A 22534-nucleotide genomic window follows, 5' to 3' on the forward strand; every position below is an offset into this window, starting at 1 on the left:
CAGCTGACCTTCACAGATCACATTTCAAAGACAGCTCGATCATGCAGGTTTGCACTGCACAACATCAGGAAGATCAGGCCTTTCCTAACTGAGCATGCAACACAACTTCTCGTCCAGGCCCTGGTCATCTCTAGGCTTGACTAGATACATTTTTGTACTTTTAAGGGTACATGTGCAAAGTTTGTACCTTAGGGAACAAAAATGGACCTGTATTGTACCTCTTTTTCTAACAGTGTACTGCAATGCTCTTCTGGCTGGACTTCCATCATGTGCAACCAAACCTCTACAGATGATCCAGAACGCTGCAGCTCGTCTTGTCTTCAACGAGCCCAAAAGGGCCCACGTCACTCCACTGTTCATCTCTCTGCACTGGCTACCTCTCGCTGCTCGCATCAAGTTCAAGGCATTGACGCTTGCTTACAGATCTATCACAGGCTCAGCTCCCTCCTACTTTCACTCACTACTACGAGTCTACATCCCTACCAGAAGCCTACGATCGGTCAACGAGCGACGTCTCGTGGTACCATCACAGAGAGCCACAAAATCACTTTCCAGAACATTCTCATTCACAGTTCCAGGCTGGTGGAACGCTCTCCCCACCCTCATCCAGAATGCAGAATCCCTGACAACCTTCAAAAGACAGCTGAAAACCCATCTCTTCCGTGAGCACTTAACCTCATAAAAAAAAAAAAAAAAAAAAAAAAATACCCTTTCCCTCTAAAACCTCACTTCTCGGGCTTATGCTACTCTGAATAATGCCTGAACTTCGTATCTTGAGCACTTCTTGCGCTGTTTTTTTTTTTTTTTGCCTCTTCATGATGACTCGCTTAATCTAGTCCTAACTTGTAAGTCGCTTTGGATAAAAGCGTCTGCTAAATGACTAAATGTAAAATGTAAATGTAAATGTTGCCTAGGCCTATATTGTAGCCATACTTTCCATAGGCTACATAATAGCAATCAAATTTTGTTCGTTCTTTTACATAACAAAATATCAGTAGCTTTAATGAACCCCTCCTCCCCAAACATTCATGTGCATATGCATTTTGAACACATGTTCAGCATGACGTCAGGAATATGCCATTTTCTGTAGGCTATAACAAGATGTGTAACTACAATCTTTGAGGTGAAAGTTTTTGCTCCACTTACTCCAAAATCTCAAGCTTTTTCAGACTTGTTCATAAACTGACGTGCTTATAAAAGTGTGTCGCTATACATTATATAAGTTGAGCTCACTGTTATTTTGAAAAGTCGGAGGATCCTCCCAACTGACTGTAACTCGCGAGTGTGCATGAGTAATTTACTTTCCTTCCGGATTTTGCCTTTACGTGATCAGGTTTGTTTATGTTTACTGAATCTACGCAAGTTTTGTCGGGAATAACTCGTTTTGTAGTTTGGTCATGCAGCGCGTGCGTCCCTACATGCAGCCCTTTGACAACTTGGTTTCAAATTCGTTCAGCTCGCCTCCTGTTCTTAACGTCCACGTTGGTTTATTGCAGGAGGATGTTGGCGGTTTTTGAAGCATAAAGGTTTTTCGCAAACCTGCTAGGCACTAAAATGAGGAGTCGCAGCAATTCTGGAGTTAAACTTGACAACTACGCGCGGATAGTTCATCAGACTATTCTGCGTCATCAAGTGAGTGTTTCATTTCTACACTGATGCTTCCCTAAAAAGCTTGTTTTCACTAACCATGCCTTCATTCAATGAAGTTCTTATAGTAGACATTTTTGATCTATCTTAGTTCTTGGATCTGTATTCATGTACATTGTAGAAAAATATTGCAGTTCAATGTTTTTAGTGTTTTGTTAAGAACAACCAAACACTTGTATAAATAAAATGTATAATAAAATCGACATCATGTGTAGGGTATTTCAGGGCCAGAGTTTGACCAGGGTCTGGTGCAAAAATAGACACTGAAAAGTGACAAAATCGTCCAATTACTTAATCCTGTAAATCTGTTAATTTATTTATTTACTAATTAAAAATTCAGATTGAGTATTTGACATAAATAAAACACGTTATGTGATTTATATGGCTTCAAATAATATACCGTCCTTCACAAAGATAAAGAAAAGAAAAAATACCCATGAAAATAAATTCCAGGGCTAAAACTTCTGACGCAAGGTGTATTACTACACTGTTAAAAAAATTGGGGTCAGTAAGATTGTTATTGTTTTTAAAAAAAGTATTTTAGGCTCACCAAGGCGGCATTTATTTGGTAAAAATACAGTAAAAATAGTAGGCTAATATTGTGAAATATTATTGCTATATACCAGGGGTTCTCAATCCTGGTCCTCGAGGGCCACATTCCTGCAGAGTTTAGCTCCAACCTTGATCAAACTCACCTGCCTTTAGCTCTCTAGTAAACCTGAAGAGCTTAATTAGCTGGTTCAGGTGTGTTTGATTAGGGTTGGAGCTAAACTCTGCAGGAAAGTGGCCCTCGAGGACCAGGATTGAGAACCCCTGCTATATACAATAACTTTTTTTCTATTTTAATCTATTCTATAATGTAATTTATTCCTGTGATGGCAGAGCTGAATTTTCAGCATCATTACTCCAGTCTTCAGTGTCACATGTTCCTTCAGAAATCATTATAATATTCTGATTTGCTGCTCAAGAAACCTTTCTTACTATTATCAGTGTTGAAAACAGTTGTGCTGCTTAATATTCTTGCGGAAACTGCATGTGATACATTTTTTTCAGGATTCTTTGATTAATAGAAAGATTGAAAGATTGAACTTTTTTTGTAACTATAAATGCCTTTACTGTCAATTTGATTTAATGCATAATTTCTGAATAAATGTATTAATTTACTTAGTATCTTTCTTACTGATCCCAAACATTTAACAATAGTCTACATGATATATCATTTTACATATGTATTACTGTATGTGGTAAAGGTAATTCTTGCTTCTTGATTAGATAGTGTGCAATGGCAGAGCAGATTTATCATGTAGCTATTAATCATTTTAACTAGCTGTATTGGTAACTTGTAGGACCCAGTGACAGGTCTGTTACCAGCAAGCAAAGAGCAGCCTGATGCCTGGGTGAGGGACAATGTCTACAGCATCCTGTCTGTCTGGGCTCTTAGTTTGGCCTACAGGAAGAATGCAGACCGCGATGAAGACAAGGCTAAAGCTTACGAGCTTGAGCAGGTACAACCTGGGACGGGATATGTTGTTTTTGCTTTATTAATCCATTACAACTTTTAAGATATTTGTTCAGTAACAACATTTGTTCATGAGGACATATATGCTAGAGAGAACCCAGAATAGTCAACAAAACCTACAAACTCAATATGTTCGACTGGATGAAAATCTGTGATCACTTGAGTAAACTGTAACAAGTGTTGAATAATCTTCATTCGAATGATCTTAAATTAGACGCCACACCAAAATATTCAACCCAAAAAAAAAAGAAAGGTCAGTTGTCTTTTCATGCCCCATGTGTGTATGTATCAGTGTACCTAAGCTGTCTCTTTACAGTGGTCTCAGAAGTGTCATGTTACTCTTGCCTGTGCTATTAAACGATGAGCCGAAAGGTCACAGTTGAGCCTGTTCCAAGTGTTGTTTTTGGAGGCAGTCTGTGTGCACTGATCTCTGTTTTTCTTCTTTCAGAGTGTGGTAAAATTAATGAGGGCACTTCTTCAATGCATCATGCGACAGGTACCATCAGATATTAACACTGAAGACTGGAGTAATGGCTGCTGAAAACTCAGCTTTGCAATCATTGTAATAAATGTTAAAATATAATATAAAAGAAAATGGTTAATTTAAATTGTAATAATCTATGGCTACACATTATTTTGATTGTCAATTTTAGACATTCTGTTGACTATATGTAAAGTTGCACCTAGATGTCTACTAGCTCTCATTAGAGTATTAGTTGATTATAGTAGACTGTTAGGGTTCGGGTTGGGATTAGTAGAATAAGTTGACATGTACTTGCAAAGTAACTTATAGTCAGTTCTGTCAGGTCCATTAAGTCAAGAACACACAGACAATAAAATTAATTTAAGAATTTTTATTGAATAGATTGCAAACAAGTTGATGTTCCTGTTTTGAAATTTGGCGGTATGGCTCTGTTCAGGGAGTCCTCTGACCTTTCATGAGCACAGCAGCAGCAGCAGCATTAGGGAACGCTCACACAGTTTAGGACTGTGAGAGCTAAAATATCCCCCTGTGAACAGAGCAAGCAACATGACATAAAGCAAATGGCACGTTATGCATAAGGAGGAGCTGGGGAGATGGCGGGCAGCAGAAGCGAGCAGCAAGCATGTATGAGCAAACTGAATGTGCTTTAAATAGGGCGCCTTGTTTGAGCTTGGCCATTGAGCAGCGAGGGGAGTTAACCAGCTAATGCAGCTCAGCTGGAGCAGATCAGCTGGAGCAGATCAGCTGACGGGACAGTGTTGTTAGCAAATAGCATTAGCAGCGTCTTGACTACCTGGCCTGCCAGAACTGACGCTGACGCTCAATTTATGTCTGTTGGGGAACACCAAAATAAAGTGTTAGCAGATATTAAGCAGACAGTCTACTAATACTCTACTGAGAGTTAGCTGACATGTAGGTGCAACGTTACTTATAGAATCTCTGTTTGGGGACCATCAAAATAAAGTGTTACCTAATTTACAATATTAATAATAACACAAATTACCACTTGTCTGAAGTGCTCTGAAGTGTTCTCTCTTGTCCCCCCACAGCTGGACAAAGTGGAGAAGTTCAAATACAGTAAGAGCACTTTGGACAGCCTTCATGCCAAGTATAGCACTCAGACCTGTGCCACTGTGGTGGGTGACCGGGAATGGGGGCATCTCCAGCTCGACGCTACCTCCGTCTACCTGCTCTTCCTGGCTCAGATGACTGCCTCAGGTACTTCAGGTCTTGCTTTAGAGCTTGCATAATGTGACATAAGACACATGAGACTGGGCACTCAGTTATTCCTTTAAAGCTAGGACACACCAAGCCTATGTCAAAGAACTAGTGGCGACGAAAGCCGACTGTGTTGTCGCCTCTCGTCAGCTGCATCTCGGCCAAAAAGCTGCGCTTGAACACCCCAAAAGGACTAAAGGCGATTGTCAACAACCACGTGCATTATGCGCCTGCGTGGACGTGAATATCTGTCTATATCAGCAGGTATCAATAGTCTATTTTCGTCATTCAAAAAAGGAAACCGAAACTAGGATTGCAGATATATGAACCGTTTACAAAGCAGCGCTTGCTTACCATTTTGAATATCAATCACGCTGATCACTTTTTCTCTTCTGTTGGCTCATGTTATTATGACAATATTCGTGCATTCGAATGCTCAGGTAAGATGACGTAAAATTGTAACAGTTAATAAAACATAAAACACAACATAAATAGTCCAGGCCTGGTCCTCTCTCATCCTTCACTGTCGTTGCTCCTCCTTTAACCTCCCAGAGCTCCTCCGTGAGTAATCGCTCCGTTCCCACGGCTCTCGGCCCCGCTCTGCTTGCCACGTTCGCTTTCATCACTTTCGTTTTTATTCTCATGCACTGACTCGTTCGCTAAGCTGAACAGCCAATCAGAGTTCTCTCTCTCACTGATGGTCCTACGCCGATTCAACATGATGAATCGTCCCAAAAAAAACAGATGGCGCCCAACTAGTGCCAATTGTGCAGAACACACCAAAAAACTAAGCTGACCGACACTTAAATACAGCCTGATGTTGCCCAATGGCCGACTGTCGGCTTGGTGTGTCCTGGCCTTAGAAGTGTGCAAGCTTCCTTTCTTTTCCTGTAAACCAGTAAAATCTCACTTTTGTCCATGTTTTACAGCTAAGGTTTTAGTAGGGCTGCACAGTTATTCAAATAAATAATACAGATTATAGTCATGGCTTGTGAGTTGTTGTGAGCTCTTAATTGTTCAAAAAGTTTTGTTTTTTTGCAGTGGTTGAGCACTGTAGCCAATCTCAGACAAGACAAAAATATGATGCATTGTTACCACAGAAAAAAATATTTTGATTTAAGGATAGAATCTCACTCAAATATTATAATTCTGCTATCGTTTAGTCACCTTAATGTTGTTTCAAACACACAAGACTTTAATTCATCTTTAAAACATGAAATTTGAGAGATTTCTGTCCCTCCATTAAAAAGTCCATTACACCAAAACTTTTACACTTACACAAAAAGTAATCCGTATGAATTGAGTGGTTTAATTCACGCCTTCTGAAGAGACATGATTGCAGTGTACTTGCTTTGATGTTCAAGAACCAACAAGGTTTGCTCTGTCTTTTTAAACAAGCACATTTGTGCTTCCATTTACCATATTTGATGTGCTCTATGTATGTGCATTGATCAGTGTTTATAGCCTAAATTTAATCTGTTCATCATATGAAAGAATTGTGTCTCTTCAGAAGACACAGGATTAAACTGCTCAATTCATATGGATTACATTATGAAGTTTTTGAAGCTTGAAAATTTCGGTTGCATGGATTTTCAATGGATGGACAAAAATGATAAGAGAATATTAAATATATATTCTTTTTAGTTCTGAAGTTTTATGGGTTTGGAACTACAAGAGGGTCAGTAATTGATGACAGAATTGTCATTTTTGACTGACCTATCCCTTCAGTTCTATTAATCAAAATTAAAGAAAAATAACCAACAATTAATAGATTTTTGCTGTATTGTGTGGCCCTAGACTTAAGTACATGTCTAACTAGATTGACTAGTCATTGACAAAACAGCAGTGTGAGAAGAGTAGTCCAAGAATCTGATTGGCTGCTGTCAGTTTACTTCAGCCCAGCATTAACTTCTCCCACTTATATCCTTTGCTGGATCTTATGTCCTTTTAGGGCTGCACATAGTGTACACTCAGGACGAGGTGGATGTGGTCCAAAATCTGATGTTTTACATTGAAGCTGCTTACAAAGTGGCTGTAAGTCTCTCAGTATTCATCATTTAGGCCTTATATATGTTTTAGCTGTGAGACGCTTTGTGTCTGTGACTGACATTTTCTCCCATTACTGTTCAGGACTATGGGATGTGGGAGAGAGGAGACAAAACCAATCAGGGGATCCCTGAGCTCAATGCCAGCTCAATTGGGATGGCTAAAGTGAGTCTAATGAAGCAAAATATACAAATGAACTGTCTTTCTTTTTGTGTCTCTCTCTCTCTCTCTCTCTCTCTCTCTCTCTCTCTCTCTCTCTCTCTCTCTCTCTCTCTCTCTCTCTCTCTCTCTCTCTCTCTCTCTCTCTCTCTCTCTCTCTCTCTCTCTCTCTCTCTCTCTCTCTCTCTCTCTCTCTCTCTCTCTCTCTCTCTCTCTCTCTCTCTCTCTCTCTCTCTCTCTCTCTTTCACACACACTCATTTCCACATAATTTTGTCAGTCCTTCTCCGAGCAGCTGAGAACTCTCAAACTGGCATGGGGAGGGGGTTCACACTGTGTGCTCATGAACACTGTCTATTAACGTCTCTGATGAACATAACCCAATGTAACCTCTACATGGCCTCTCTGGTATTAATGTTCCTCCCCAGCTTACCCTGCAAGCTTGTGTCAGTTCTATTTGTTCCTCTTGCGACACTTTGCTTAGAGAAGAATTGTCCTGGTTGTTCTCTGTCAGAGAAGACAGAGTACCATTTTAAGGGCAAGGAACTAGCCCTTAACCTCATTAGATACAATGTACCCATTTGAAATTAGAAAATAAGTATTACAAATTAAATTGTGACAACCTCAATGATTAAACACTAAACATAAGAGTAATCTCTGGCAGAGAAGACTATGCCTAATTTGTAGTCTGTGGCCCTGAATTTCAATTCACAGTGAATAAATATAGGCTTTGTTCTGACTGTTGAGTTGAGATTCTTGCTAGGACAAAATACTGTATCAGCCCCTGAATGGACCCTTTGTAACCGCAGGCAGCACTTGAAGCCCTAGATGACTTGAATTTATTTGGGGCCAAAGGAGGACCTGACTCTGTGGTTCATGCCTTAGCAGATGATATCCAGCACTGTCAGGTGAGGTTATAGATATTCCAGTGTTTTAGATTTTCCTATGCATTGTTTTTCAGCATCAGCATGCTTAATAAAAAAATATTAAAATGATTACCATCTTCCTACTACCACATATTTCTCTCAGTCCATTCTGAGCTCCTTGTTACCCAGAGCTTCGACATCTAAAGAGGTGGATGCTGGGCTCCTGTCCATCATTTCATATCCAGCCTTTGCTGTGGAAGACATGGAGTTAGTCAATATCACTAAAGAGGAAATCATCTCCAAGCTCCAGGTCAGAACTTGATCTCCGACATGAGGAACTTGTTTAACAGCCGTCTGTCTCTGACACTAGGGTGGTTTATTCCTTTTACTTGCATTTCTTGTCTGTAGGGAAGATATGGCTGCTGTCGTTTCCTTAGAGATGGCCACAAAACTCCTAAAGAGGTCAGTATATCCAATACACAGACAAATTAGGTCACACTTTACATCTTATTGGATAATTTTCTGTTTATACAACCCCATTTCCAGAAAAGTTGGGACATTTTGTCAAATGCAATAAAATCAAGAATCTGTGATTAGTTAATTCTCTTAAACCTTTATTTAACTGACAAAAGTACAAAAATTACCAATGTTTCCAATGACCAACTTAATTGCATTTTGTAAATATATTTAAACAAATATTTTGATGGCTGCAACACACTCTAAAAAAGTTGAGACATAGGTCAAATAAAAGTGAAAAGATTATAAAAAAACAATTCAAAAATCACATATCTCAATGCAAGATTGCAACGAATTTTGGTCTTTCACCATCTATCATGCATAATATTGTGAAAAGATTCAGGGAATCCAGAGAAATCTCAGTCCAGTAGGCCAAGGCAGGAATTTTTGTGACCTTTGAGCCCTCAGATGGCATTGCATGAGAATCCGTCATGCTACTGTGTTAAATACAGCCACATGGGCTCGGGAGTACCTTGAAAAACCGTTTACTTAACGCAGTCTGCCGCTGCATCAAGAAAAGCAACTTGAATCGTTGTTATGTAAAGAGAAACCTATATGTCAATTCTTTGCAGAGATGCCACTGAGTTCTCTGGGCCCGTGCTCAGGCGGTCCAAAAGACAGTAGAAATTTGTGCTGTGGTCCGATGAGTCCACGTTTCACCTTGTTTTTGGGAAAAACAGACATCGGGTTCTTAGTCCCAAAGACGAAAGGGACCATCCAGGTGCGACAGGTGCAAAAGCAAACATCTGTCATTGTATGGATGTGCATCAGTGCAAACGGCATGGGTGACTTGAGTGTGTGTGAAGGTACCACTGACATGGAGGCTTATATTGGTATTAAACAGAGACATCAAGATTACATCTTTCCTAGGAAGTCCATGATTATTAGGGCAAGACATTGACAGGCCTCATTCTGCACGTGCAATAACAGAGTGGTTTCGTTGACACTCTACACCTGCAGTCTAGATTTTGCTCCTATTGAAAACGTATGGCCCATCATGAAAAGGAGACGACGACGACCATGGATTGTTGAGCAGCTGTCTTGTATCAGGCAAAATTAAGCAGCATTTAGTAACTTCAATTCCCAAATGATTAAAAAGGTGATACAGTGGTAAACATGTCCCAAATCTTTTGTAGTGTGTCGCAGCCATACATTTTTTTTTAAATATATAGTTACATAATACAATTAAGTTGGTCAGTGAAAAAAATGGAAATCTTTTCTTTGTATTTTTGTCAGTTAAAGGGGCTATATGCAACTTTTCCCCCAAAATAAACGTAACAATAGCCTTTTTATTTGACCATGTATGACTCAAACATCTCCTGATGAGCATACTGACACCTTGTCAGCTCACAGTGGGTGCACCTATAAGCCTGTATCCTATTTTTCCTATTTTCTGTCGGGTCGGATTTTTCGCGCGCTGTCTCCGGATGTGACGTCAAGCGCGTTCATGTTAAACGTTTCAGATCACTCTGCCACCACCGCTAGTCAGCAAACAAACTTAGTTTCTCAAACAATATATGTATTTGACTGTTCTTACCTCTGTAAACATAATGTTGACTTCTTTGCAGCGGATGACTTGTGAAGTGTGCACGTACGAGAGCGAGCAGAAAGGAAGAGCAGTTCCGTTTTTTGGCCACAGGTGTCAGTCACGAGTTTAAATTTCAGAAAAAAGCATATAGCCCCTTTAAATAAAGGTTTAAGAGAATTAACGAATCACAGACTCATGATTTTACTGCATTTTACAAAATGTCCCAACTTTTCTGGAAATGGGGTTGTCCAGATACTTTATAATATGTAGCAGCAAATACATTAAATATTACATTGAATATTAAGAATTATTACAGAAATGTAAATATGTAGCTGTGTAACTTTTGTCATCTCTAATTGTGCATTAAATGTACTAAGCTGATCATAATTTTTCAAATGCATGACCTTTTTTCCCAATAGGACCCCAACAGGCTGTACTATGAATCTGCTGAGCTGAAGCTTTTTGAAAACATTGAATGCGAGTGGCCACTTTTTTGGACCTACCTAATCTTGGATGGCATCTTCATCAACAGTCCAGAGCAGGTAAAATGATGATTTTAACTACACTCATTATTTTTTTAATCATTCTCATTCTTGAAGTATGAAAGATTATAATCAAAATTAAGGGTATTTCTACCCTACATTTCTACCAGAGTTAGCCAAAAGAGAGCTAGAATATTATTAGCACACAAAGCATTGAGTGCTACTGAATTGTTTGTCTATTCTTTAGCACACTTTGTTCAGATATTTTCTAATCAAACCTATTACATGATATATTTTGCATACGTTGCTTAATTGGCAATTGGCTAAATATTTAGCTAAAGATACTGAAATCACCAAAATACTAAGACTCAGTGGCAAGAGCTAATACAGATGCTAATGTGATTGCAAACATAGTGTAGATACTGTTGCAGTAAGGTTAAAGTTACATTTAGTTAGTTAGTTATACTAGTAAATGCTGGAATACTCTACATAACTTTTGCACAGATTTTTGCCCCAATTTGCAGTCTGGAGGAGTCAATGCTAGTTAGATCCAGTCTGCAGATTCTGGGCAGCTGGAGTTGAAAGATTTCACAGGCATCTGCATAGTACAGTATGTGATGGATATAGACGTTTTATCATTTTTTTTAAAACTTCAGGCTATGATTCTGTCCAGTTGTAGGGTGTCAAACATGTTTGATATTTTAAGCCAATTTTAGAACACACAGGTTGTGTTGTGAAGTGTGTTGTAATCAGAACGACTTTAAAGTCTGGTAGTATGTGATCCTCAGACATTTAGTGTATGATGCACATTTCCGTAACCATTTACAGTCACATGTAGGATGCCTAGTGTTTTAAAATCTGATGGTAAAAGTTGTGTAGTTTATTTCAGCCTTAAGTGGATTGTACTGTAGAGAATTTCAGGAGGTTTCTGGCAGCTACTGTAAAGACTTTAGCAAAGGCAAAGATTAAGAGTGACTTTCTGGAGGTTAAAAATAAGTCAAACAAGATGTTCTCAAGGTTGTGCTGCTCATTTCCGTTCTTTCAGGTTCAGGAGTATCGAGAAGCTCTGGAAGGTATCATGATCAAACAGAAAGATGGTATACGGCTGCTGCCTGAGCTCTATAGTGTTCCTCCTGATAAGGTAAGACACTATTAAATAGATTTTTTAAAACAAAAAATGGAATATCAGTGAAATTTCACTGGATTCATGTCAACTCAGATTCAATTCAGTTGAAATGATCTTTCTATACTTTTGATAACATCATTTTTTCCCATTATTTCAGGTGGATGAAGAGTATGTTAATCCTCACACGGTGGAGAGGATCCCAATGGGAAAGTGCCCTCTGAAGTGGGGCCAGTCCCTTTATGTTCTGGGCAACCTTTTGGCAGAGGTGAGAGGTTATAGGTCATGTCTTTGCTATACTTCTTCTTTGAAAGCTTTATACCAAGCACTAGTTGCGTTAGACTTTCTCATTGTCATTTTGATGGACAGGGTCGTAAAATTCCATCTTAATCTATAATTACCCTTCATTTTAATTTTCATATATTAATGATAAGACATTTGATGTAATTTTTTTAAAAATGTGAATGGAAAAAAACTGTAATTAAAGACACACTATGCAGTTCCGTTTTTCTCAAACAGCGACCCCTAGAGTGATTCACGTCTGAAATGCGTGCTAGTTTGTTCCATAGAGGCTGCTTCATATGTTGTTGATGTACGTGACGTCATGCCGTTAAGCAAGTCGTGATTCTCGCGAGGTTTGTCGGGGCGCCACCTCTCAAACTTGCATTGCTGGTTTTGCCATGTGGAAGACATGATTATGCTCCCCCCTGCTTTGCTATCGGGATGATTCGCCCTACTATGAGTTTGTTTACCATCGAAATGATTTCGAAGCTGTTATATTAAGGTACAAATCTTGCATAGTGTGCCTTTAACTTAAAGGTTATAGACTAGATTATGCATTTATTTATTTGCAGCATGCCCTCCTTCTGCACCAGTGGCCACCAACTGGACAGGGGTGGGAATTACAGTTACAAGTTAGAGTAGATCACCCTCAGTATAATCTGTCAAAATGGACGGCCTTCCGATGTTTTTCAGTCACTGCTAAAAAAAAAAAAATCAGTCAATGACTTAAAATATTCGGTTAACACGATCTTTCGTACCAAGTTATATTTGGGGAATTATGACAAACACCTCTACCTTTCCTATCCATTTCAGGGTTTTTTGGCTCCTGGAGAGATAGACCCTTTAAACCGCAGGTTCTCAACCATCCCTAAACCGGATGTTGTTGTTCAAGGTATTTTTCCAAATTGTTTACCAATAGCACATGTGATGCATTGCATGGTTAAAATTCATCTTGATGTTTGCATTTTGTTCTGATAAGTGTCCATCCTTGCTGAGAATGAAGATATTAAGGCACTCCTGCAGAAGAATGGGATTGATGTGGAGACAGTGGCAGACATCCACCCTATCAGAGTGCAGCCATCTCGGGTTCTCAGCCACATTTATGCCAGACTAGGTAGGGACTGGTTCACCATAAAGTCTCACTTGATACTAGTATGAAGAAATACAAAAACACGCTATTGCTTTTGACAGTCAACTATGTTTTTAGTAGACACAAATACTTGTTTCATGTAATTAGGGTGCATGTGTGTGTTTGCTTTTCTCCAAGGGCGTAATGAGAGACTGGGGCTGACCGGCAGACCTTACCGTAGGATTGGCGTGTTGGGAACTTCCAAGCTTTACATCATCCGCAACACCATCTTTAGCTTCACACCTCAGGTTCATCATAATGTGCTGAACTAGGCATGTTTGAGCCTTATGTTGACTTAGAGAGCCACTGCTTATCACCCAGCAGAAGTTAAATAAAAATAAGTTGGTGAGGCAGAAATGACCTACATAAAGCTTTTAAAATATACCCTAAAGGCCAAATGTTTTTTGTCTTCTCTCTTTCTTTTCACATGATTTCACATTACTTCATGTCTCTGGGTTTGTCACGTTGCTGTACTGTAGTTCATAGATCATCAGCAGTTCTATCTGGCCCTGGACAACAAGATGATCGTGGAAATGTTGCGCACTGACCTGTCTTACTTGTCTTCTCGCTGGAGGATGACTGGTCGTCCTACCGTCACCTTTCCTGTTTCCCAGACCATGCTTAGTGAGTAAAAACTGGTGCCTCTGGTAATGTAGGGTCAACGGAAAACATTATTAAATTTGAAGTGTGTAGGTTTTTCCTAATTTTTTGTGTGTAACTTCTTAGACCATGACCACACAGACTTGGAACCTGCTGTGCTTGCCACACTTAAGAAGCTTCAGGATGGCTACTTTGGAGGGGCAAGGTCAGATAATGAGGATGTAAATAAATATCATGTCATCAACTATACACATTCAAGGGCAGTCTCCGCTCACTTGCTTGCTGCTCTCAATTTTGCTAGGATCCAGACTGGAAAGTTATCTGAGTTTGTGACCACGTCTTGTTGTGCTCATCTGAGCTTCCTCGATAGTGGTAAGACACGCTCCAGTAGGAGCTGGGATGAAGATGATGATGTTGAGGACAGCTACTTTAGTGGTGCTGTGCATGACCTGAACTTCAGTGATGGTAAGGGGAAAGAAAGAATATTCTGGCAAAGAGATTTTGTTTGACAATGACTTTTGAAATGGTCAGATACTGATGTGGGTAATGTGAGTTGAATTCATTGATGTAGGGTTGTGATTTAAATGGCTCACATTAGTAAACTCTCTCTTCCTTTGTTTTCTAATGCATTAGTTATTTTTGAATAATTTTCCCTCATTTTACATAGATTTTATGCCTAGGCTACATTTTAGCATAAATGTTCCCACATTTTATTTATTTTGATGTTTTGAGTCTGATCTTTTGGAAGAGTTTGTGTAATGGATTTAAGTTTTTATACAGTTTTTATAATGTAGAATTTGCTGGACAAAACATTTAAACATCTCTGACCTTCAACTCTTCTGGTTTACTTTGGCATCTTAGCCTTTTTTCTCTACCATCATTGCAAAATGTGTTATTTTTATGTTGATCATTTGCAGTGAGCACTTGCAGTGTGAAAACCGCATCATGTTGTTTCTTGCATTGTTTATATTACTTTCTTGTGATTTTAATTTTTTTTCAAATTCCTGTAAGAAATTAAATGGATTATTGATTAATTTAATTAAAAAAACCCAAATAATCTGCATTATCAAGCTTGAATGATTCTCCAAGGAATGCATTTACCCTTAAGGTGATGATACATGGGGCAACTTTTTTGAGCAATGTTCCTTGGGCACTTTCCCATTGAGAATGGGCTACAAATTTATTTCTGGATATTTTAGATCGGTCGTGGGCTCTGTCTCACCTGGTTGCCCGTTGACGGCAAAATTGCCCAGCAACATTGCTCAAAAGGCTGCCACGTGTATCATCACCTTTAGACTGCAGGCTGTAATGTCACACAAACAGTTCTGTTTTGGTGCATTGCAAACTGTTTTACTTGAGCATCTTGCTGCTCATCGCCACCTCCAACCAAACAATCTCTCTTTCTCTCATCTCTTTCTTTCTTATCCCGACTTTTCTAACCCTTTCTTTCTCAGATACAGATGATCTAGCACAATACCTGGACCAGCTGTTAACTGCAGCGGTGCCTCAGCGGAGACTCAGAGTCGAGGGAGAGGCAAAAGGACTGAGTCGCTTCAAGGCTGCAGCCACTAAGACACGTGAGATGGTGTCTCTTGTGAACAAAGCCAAGGAGCTCCAAATCCACAGTGAGCTGAACTAATGAACTCTTACACGTTGAAGGGTAATTTTTAGGGATGCAACAACCAACCGATATGGCAAATAGTCAGCAATGAATCACAAAATTTATTAGTTGGGTCTTTTGTGCTCATAGAATCATTGCAGTAGTATTTTTATTTATTTTTTGAAAAATAGCAAAGGCAACATGGCAAGATGCAGTGGAAATAAAGGGCAGAATGCATGAATGGAATTAAAAGCATTAAAAGCTTAAAGGTGTGTAGTTTCACCTGGCCAAGCTGCCGCATAAAGTGCTTCAAGATGCCTGATCCTTTTTTACATTTAAAGGGATTGTTCATCTAAAAATATACATTCTATCATTGTATACTCGCCCTCATGTCGTTCCAAACACGTCAGCAAAAGAAGATATTCTTTTTTTTTTTGGTGACCATTGACTTCCACTGTATGGACAGAAAAACACTGAGACGTTTCTCAAAATACTGTCCTTTACTTTCCACCGAAGAAAGAATGTCATACAGGTTTGGAATGACATGAGGGCGATTAAATGATGACAGAATTGTAATTTTTGTGTGAACAAGCAACAATTGAGGCATACTGAAGGAAAAAGAAAAAAAAAACAAATCAATCAGGCATTCTAACAAGGCAAAGAGTACACCATTTGCCTGTCTACATTTCTATTCAGGTTTGCCTTGTCTTTTTTTGTTCCTTTTTGTTTTTCAGATGTGCACATGTATCTTCCCAATAAGCTTTTCCGCTCCCCTCAGCCTGCGCTTAATCTAAAAGATTTCCCGGGACCACGGACCAGTCATGTGTGTATATGCAGACACACAAAGGATCTTTTAAAAATACTGAGATGACAGAAAACTCTTTAATATGTTTAATTGAACTCTGTAGAGTCCAGATGTGCCCATGTCCTCTGAATATAACCTGCCTCGGGACACTTGTGGCGGCATTGACTACAGTGGTCTAGTCCAAGTGCTTAAAGACACAGAGAGCCTTCATGATCAGGCAGACATCCTCTTCATCCTTTTCAAAGACAAGTAAGTCCCTTGCCACATTTGAATCAGAGTTATGAGTGTGGACACCTCTATAGAGTTATTTTTATTTGGTATTAAATCTAATGTGTTGTGTGTTTTCTCACAGGGGAATGGATTGGGATACTCAGCTGCATGGGAACGGCACCACTGTTAAGAGTTTGCTGGTGGAGCTCTATGAGAAGGCAGGGGAACTCCGCTGCTGGGATCTCATCCGTATGATTTCAGGCATGCTCCGCAAGAAAGTGGAGGAACTGGACTGGGTAAATACAAGCTTGTGGTAAAAGGAACTATAATACTGGCTATTAGCATTTCTCACAACTCTTTCTGTTAGATCGGCACTCTTACTTCACAGGATAAGATTATTGTACAGAATGTACTTCATGAATTGTTCTGTATTTTGCTTGATGGTCATGTTTGTAGGCCTGCTCAGATTTGCTGGCCCATCAGAAACACTTGACAGTTGGTTTACCGCCAGAGCCCAGAGAGAAGACTATCACTGCGTGAGTTTTCATATTCCCAGCTCAGATGACACTGAAACACTGCACAATATTGGTAGATTGTGTGTGTAATCTAAGATGTTTCTCTGCAGGCCTTTGCCTCTTGACCAACTTGCCATACTTATTGATCAAGCCAGCGAGAACAACATCACTATCGCCATCCTCACACAGGTTACACACAAACACATGTTGATTTTCCACTACTGTTCAAAAGTTTGTGGTCAGTAAGATTTTTTTTAAGGAATTTATACTTTTATTCAGCAAGGATGCATTAAATTGATCAAAAGTGACACTAAAGATTTATAATGTTACGAAATATTTTTTCTCTCAATGTTTTCTTTTGAACTTTCTATTCATTAAAGAATTCTGAAAAAAAATGAAAAATGTTTTCCACAAAAATATAAAGCAGATCATTTGTTTTCAACATTGATAATAATAGGAATTGTTACTTGAGCACCAAATCAGCATATTAGAATGATTTCTGAAGGATCATGTGACACATTACTGTAGTAATGATGCTGAAAATTCAGCTTTGCCATCATATGAATAAATTTCATTTTAAAATATGTTAAAATATAAAACAGTTACTATTTAAACTTTATTTTTGATCAAATAAATGCAGCCTATGTGAGCATAAGAGACTTACAAAGAACAATACAAATCCCCCAATATTTTAACCAATACTGTATGTAAATATTTTAACCAAGAGCACACAGAACTTTTAACTTATTCTGTTGATTGTGGAGAGAAACTATTTGAACACGATACATTGTGAGATGATAGAACTACTCTTATGACAGTAGATGAAAGCATTATCAAATTAGCCAAAATATTTCATAATTCATGTTTTCAGTGAAATTCTGTGGGCTGATTCCTATCAGGCTTTGCTTCTAAAATATTTTTTGAGGTTTGTTTTCAATGTATATGTTTGTTTTTGTATATGTGTTAGGAGATCATAGTGTACCTTGCAATGATCATCAGAACGCAGCCCAGTTTGTTCAGTGAGATGTTTCGGCTGAGGATTGGCCTCATCATTCAGGTTATGGCAACTGAGCTGGCCCAATCTCTAAACTGCTCAGGTACTGCATTTATCATTCATCATGTGTTCATAGTGCATTTTAGGAGATTTGAGGATATTTGTATAGTTTTTTAAATAATGTTTGTATAATATTTGATATATATTATGTGTGTTGAAGGTGAGGAGGCCACTGAGAGTCTAATGAAACTGAGTCCCTCTGAGTTGAAGAATCTTCTCCACCACATTCTGAGCGGCAAAGAATTTGGTGTTCAGAGAAGTGGTGAGTGACTTCATGAAAATAACAGTTTTATGTACTTTTGAGCTGGAAAATCTAAAATATACGTGTCAGTACATTTAGCATTGCATTTCTCTTGTTGGTTTGGTTGTCTGAATGCTTGCGTGTTCTCTGTTCAGTTCGTTCAGTTGAGACCGGCGCCAGTCCTGTCATCTCCATCCATGAGGTCGGCAATGTTGGTGCCACCAAGAGTGAGCGTGCAGGCATCAGCAAACTGAAGAGTGACATGAAGATGGTAGGCGACTGCACATCCAGAACCAAAAACATACAAGCCAGATATTACAAAAGCAAAAATTAAAACACTATAGCTACTATGTCTTGTCTCTATATGTTTAATAGTGTTTAAATGTTTTCAGCTGGAAGATCACCGATTGTCATGGTCGATCCAAAGTAAGGTGATGTGTCTAATGAGCCGTGACTCAGTCTCATGTAATGTGGTCTAATCTCAAATTAAGTTCAACAACTCAAACGTGTCAAGAGAAAACCTGGCATCAGCTGCTCAATTTGGTTATGGGGTGTGTTAATGTTATGGGAGGAAATCCACTGTACATTTTAAATCTGGATATCGCATTAAAGAAAATGTACAGGTTTCACGGGGTCTGAAGGTGCATGGCATGGTGTTTAATTCCATGGGTAATGTGAACATAATTGTGGAAGGAGGCTCAAAAGAGTTTTGTCATGTAGAAAGTTTGTAAAACTGTCCATCCCTGTGTCTGTCTTTTCCCTCTGTAGACATTATCAGGTCAATCCTTCGACACTGGAAGTGAATGGACAATGGAGCCAGGGGTAAGTGCTTAGTTCTTCAAAGCCATATTTACTTTTTGCTTAGATTTTTTTGAAGGGTAAGATTAGGCTACAAAGAGTTGCAAAATGTGCAAATAGTCTGTGTAAAAATAATTTAATTATTCGATGTGCTGTAGGAGTCCTAAAACTCTCTATTGAACTCTATTAAACCAAGTCAAACTTGGTGTCTGTAAACACCAGAATTATGAAGTCACATGCCTTCCTAATCACCAGATCAAAGTTTTGTGAAGTAGATTTTCATTTTATTTGTCATGAAGAAACCATTTCTTGAATAATACAGTACGTCATACCACTAACCAAGAAATTGGTCAAATTGTTGACCTGTGCTAAAATGTGACTTGCAGAGGTACCGGATGCCTTCAATTGATGGGTTTGACAGCTCTGTGAGTGTCGGTGCGTCCCGGGACAGTCGGCAGGGCCAGTGGCTGCGCAGAAGAAGGCTTGATGGTGCTCTCAACAGAGTTCCTGTGGGCTTCTATCAAAAAGTCTGGAAGATTCTACAGAAGGTTGGAAGAATTAAAGCAGTGTTATGTTAATAACATATGAAATAGTTTGAAAAAATACTTGACCTTGATCTTTTCTGTGATTATGTGAGACCTAGAAGAATAACAAGTGCTGTAAATGGTAAAAATATGAGTTTATAATTACGACAATGCTTTAAAATAATATTGCAATATCAAGCATCATAATGAGCTGTTTTGTACAGCTAAAAATAACTGTAAGCCGATGATGCTGGAAGCCTCGTACATTAAAGTTACAAATGATCTTGTCTGCTCTCATGTTCAAAATAATGGATAGCAAAATATTTTTCTCCCCGCAGTGTCATGGCCTTTCAATAGAAGGCTTTGTGCTCCCATCTTCTACTACAAGAGAGGTTTGGACCCTTTTAAAAATCCTTTAACATGTTGCGCTAATTGCTTTCTGTAACTTTGACTGCAAATTTCCTTCTCCACCACTCTCCCTCTCTCCAGATGACCCCGGGTGAGATTAAGTTTGCGGTACATGTAGAAAGGGTGCTGAACCGTGTCCCTCAGCCTGAATATAGGCAGCTGCTGGTGGAAGGGATCCTGGTACTTACAATGCTGGCTGATGTGGACATACAAAGCATTGGCAGCATCATCCACATAGAGAAGGTTGTTCACATCGCCAATGATATGTTCTTCAAGGACCAGGTATGGGTATTTAACTAAAAATAAATTATGGTATATATTATGGTATGTGTTGTCAACAATATATTATCAACAAATATTTAAAAAAATCTCTTCTCTCTCCGTCCTGCAGAAGGATCTAGGTGCAGAGGACAGTATTTTAGAAAAGGATCACTCTACAGGCATCTGCCGGCTCCTATATGATACTGCACCCAGTGGCCGCTATGGCACCATGACTTACCTCACTAAAGCTGTGGCTACCTACGTCCAGGACTTTCTGCCTAGCGGCGCCTGTACCGTACAGTGATACCATGAAGTTTTTAAATAGTATCGTTTTTATTGTATAGTGAAAACAACACTGTTTAGAGCAGTTATTGAGATATTTGTGTGAGGTGGATGATCAAAGCAAAATATGTGAGTGTTTTGAACAAAACTGAATAAACTTGTTGACCACATGCTTTGGAAGTTCAGTTTGATGGTGTTGTCTTGTCACTCAGTAGTCCTTTAATAGGTTCTCCATAGACCTATAGTGAGGGTAGAGCCATATTTAATTTGTGACAGGAATGTAAATTAGCCAGTGAGGACAGTGTGTTCAGTGTGTATTGAACAAAATGCAGATTATTCAGCTGATGAAAGTAAAACAAGTAGTGTATTTTGAAAATCACATGTGATCTAGTATGCTTATAGTGCATGTCATTGTAAAGACTGTAGGTGTATCTCTTGCAGCCTCATTTTCATCCATGTAAAATTTAATATGGACGTCTATCCTGACTTAGGTCTATTAAGCATGAAACTCAATTTTGTACTTTTTGGTTAGTTTCCAGCATATAAATAAAGGTACTGTATAAAATATGATGAGTTGTGTGTTACAAATTACAATCCACAACTAATGAGAGGCGTGACTTGTGTATAGATGTGTTTTAGGCTTAGCATTTGTGGTCTTTACTGCTATTTTACAAGTCAATAGTAGATGATTGGTTATACTTAAATAGAAGCCATAATGGGATAGTAACTTTTATTTATTTTGCTTAATATAATACATCACAACTGAATAAAAATGACATTTAAATAAACATTTTATTTAATGAATTATCCAGATATTTGTCAGTTTTTACTGTTTCCTATCAGAAATAAATCCAAAAACAGCACGTTATCTTGACAAACATTCCAGTATCTTGATAAGAACAAATCCGGACTTTTATTTTGAAATAACGAACGATTATTGTTGTAACGTTCATTGTCAGAACAGCCACAGCGCACCGAAACAAGGCTCTGTGTCGATTTATGAGGAGCTTTGATTTTAATAGTTCGATTTTAAATGAGTGATAAAAGCGAGAGTAATAATGATAAAAGCAGAAATCGCAGTGTGGTGTATGTTTACAGTCCGGAATACATCCAGACATGTGACTCTCTGTCTAAAGTGCCAAACCGGGTGAGATGAGCTGCACTTCTCACACTCCCAAACACAACACACACATCTGTCCTCGGCCAGATTGATGCTTCATACTTCACCGCTTTACATATAGAGACATAAATAATTCAAATGGAATCGCGATTGACTGTGAACTAACGAAAAAGTACCATGTTTTGGACATCTTCCATGGTATATTACCATGGTATTCTTTGAAGAACTTTGGAATATCATGTAAATACGTTATAGTAGCTGCTAAAGTTAGTAGCTTACATAATGTGTCAATCAATTAGTGTTATATATGGAATATATAACTAGACACATTCCTGAATTTCTTTACTACTTTCTTTCTCTCTCAGGCGAGTATGGTGCATTCACTGATTGAGGCGTATGGCTTATTGAAATACATGAGGTGCAGTTTTCATCATTTTCATTTAAATATGTATTTTTTAAATACGTAAATAATGTTAACTGATGTTTATGTTGTTGAAACTGTTTTGTGTGGTTTTTAGGGTGGTAAAGCCACATGCGGCTTCAATAGAGGAGATGGCTGTGTTTCACACAGACTCTTACTTGCAGCACCTGCACAAGATCAGCCAGGACGGGGACAATGATGACCCTCAGTCTGTTGACTTTGGACTGGGTGAGACTTGTTTTAATAGACCTGAATTCAGATAATCAGGCATCATTTTTTTAATCAATATGGACTCCTTTCGCTGTTTCCAGCAGCTTTTACTCTGAAGACATTTCACCAGATGTTGGCTGTAGGAATTTGCTCCCACAAGACCATTATTGAGATCAGGCACGGGCAGATTGGCCTCGCTTGGCATTTGCACAGCTTTTGGCTTCATCTTCATAAACCGATTTTCATAAACTATTTGTTTTTTGTAAAGTTTTCAAACTTTTTGAATCCAAGGACCCCAAAATATGAAAAACCCATTCCTAAAATATAAAAGCAGCTATATATTTTCATGTGAAAAGACAATTATATTATTATACTATGTGATAAAAAATAATAATGTGATGATATAAGTACAACATGGTTTTTGCAAAGTTAAATAATTGGATTTTATATTTAAAATATTATCTGGAAAATATTTCCTCAGCAGTAAT

The 22534-nt window shown here is 38.6% G+C and overlaps 2 protein-coding genes across 9 annotated transcripts in view; both read left to right on the forward strand.

Moving 5' to 3' along the window:
• The first annotated feature begins 1048 nt into the window (after nt 1-1048).
• On the forward strand, nt 1049-20465 carry phka1a (phosphorylase kinase, alpha 1a (muscle)). Of its 5 annotated transcripts, none has more exons than XM_079865518.1 (34): nt 1049-1123; nt 1497-1632; nt 2994-3152; nt 3615-3662; nt 4700-4868; nt 6820-6902; nt 6999-7079; nt 7881-7979; nt 8101-8247; nt 8346-8399; nt 10401-10523; nt 11509-11604; nt 11747-11854; nt 12682-12760; nt 12848-12982; nt 13136-13245; nt 13477-13621; nt 13724-13802; nt 13899-14062; nt 15052-15222; nt 15932-16020; nt 16106-16251; nt 16355-16508; nt 16669-16748; nt 16838-16916; nt 17695-17824; nt 17942-18043; nt 18178-18293; nt 18415-18453; nt 18791-18844; nt 19207-19368; nt 19683-19736; nt 19834-20034; nt 20144-20465. In XM_079865518.1, exons 2-34 carry the CDS (start codon nt 1555-1557, stop codon nt 20315-20317), a joined length of 3708 nt encoding a protein of 1235 aa, XP_079721644.1. In that variant the 5' UTR covers nt 1049-1123; nt 1497-1554; the 3' UTR covers nt 20318-20465. The 5 variants fall into 5 exon arrangements, with proteins under 5 accessions (XP_079721644.1, XP_079721646.1, XP_079721645.1 ...); XM_079865517.1 differs by lacking the exon at nt 1049-1123 and adding an exon at nt 1194-1333; XM_079865521.1 differs by lacking the exon at nt 1049-1123 and adding an exon at nt 1194-1333 and having other exon boundaries at nt 13899-13969.
• Nucleotides 20466-21223: 758 nt separating this feature from the next.
• hdac8 (histone deacetylase 8) overlaps nt 21224-22534 on the forward strand; it is a 33590-nt gene continuing 32279 nt past the window's right edge. For 3 of the 4 annotated variants that reach the window (XR_013820550.1, XM_079866448.1, XM_079866449.1), the window contains exons 1-3: nt 21233-21442; nt 21781-21833; nt 21934-22064. Coding sequence is in view for 3 of the 4 variants with exons in the window: in XM_079866448.1 (XP_079722574.1) it covers nt 21329-21442; nt 21781-21833; nt 21934-22064 (298 nt within the window). In the remaining variant the exon portion in view is untranslated. Of the gene's footprint in view, nt 21443-21780; nt 21834-21933; nt 22065-22534 lie in introns of all 4 variants that reach the window. The other variant, XM_079866450.1, reaches the window with a different exon arrangement.

This window comes from Squalius cephalus (genome assembly GCF_949319135.1).
Source record: "Squalius cephalus genome assembly, chromosome: 3".
NCBI lineage: Eukaryota > Metazoa > Chordata > Actinopteri > Cypriniformes > Leuciscidae > Squalius > Squalius cephalus.

Excerpts from the sequence above, each read along its gene's own strand:
- phka1a (XM_079865518.1), top strand. The coding sequence starts at position 1,555 with ATGAGGAGTCGCAGCAATTCTGGAGTTAAACTTGACAACTACGCGCGG. Across the intron at positions 8,400-10,400 it reads GCCACAAAACTCCTAAAGAG|GACCCCAACAGGCTGTACTA; the intron begins GTCAGTATATCC and ends TTTTCCCAATAG. Across the intron at positions 15,223-15,931 it reads CAAGGAGCTCCAAATCCACA|ATGTGCACATGTATCTTCCC; the intron begins GTGAGCTGAACT and ends TTTGTTTTTCAG.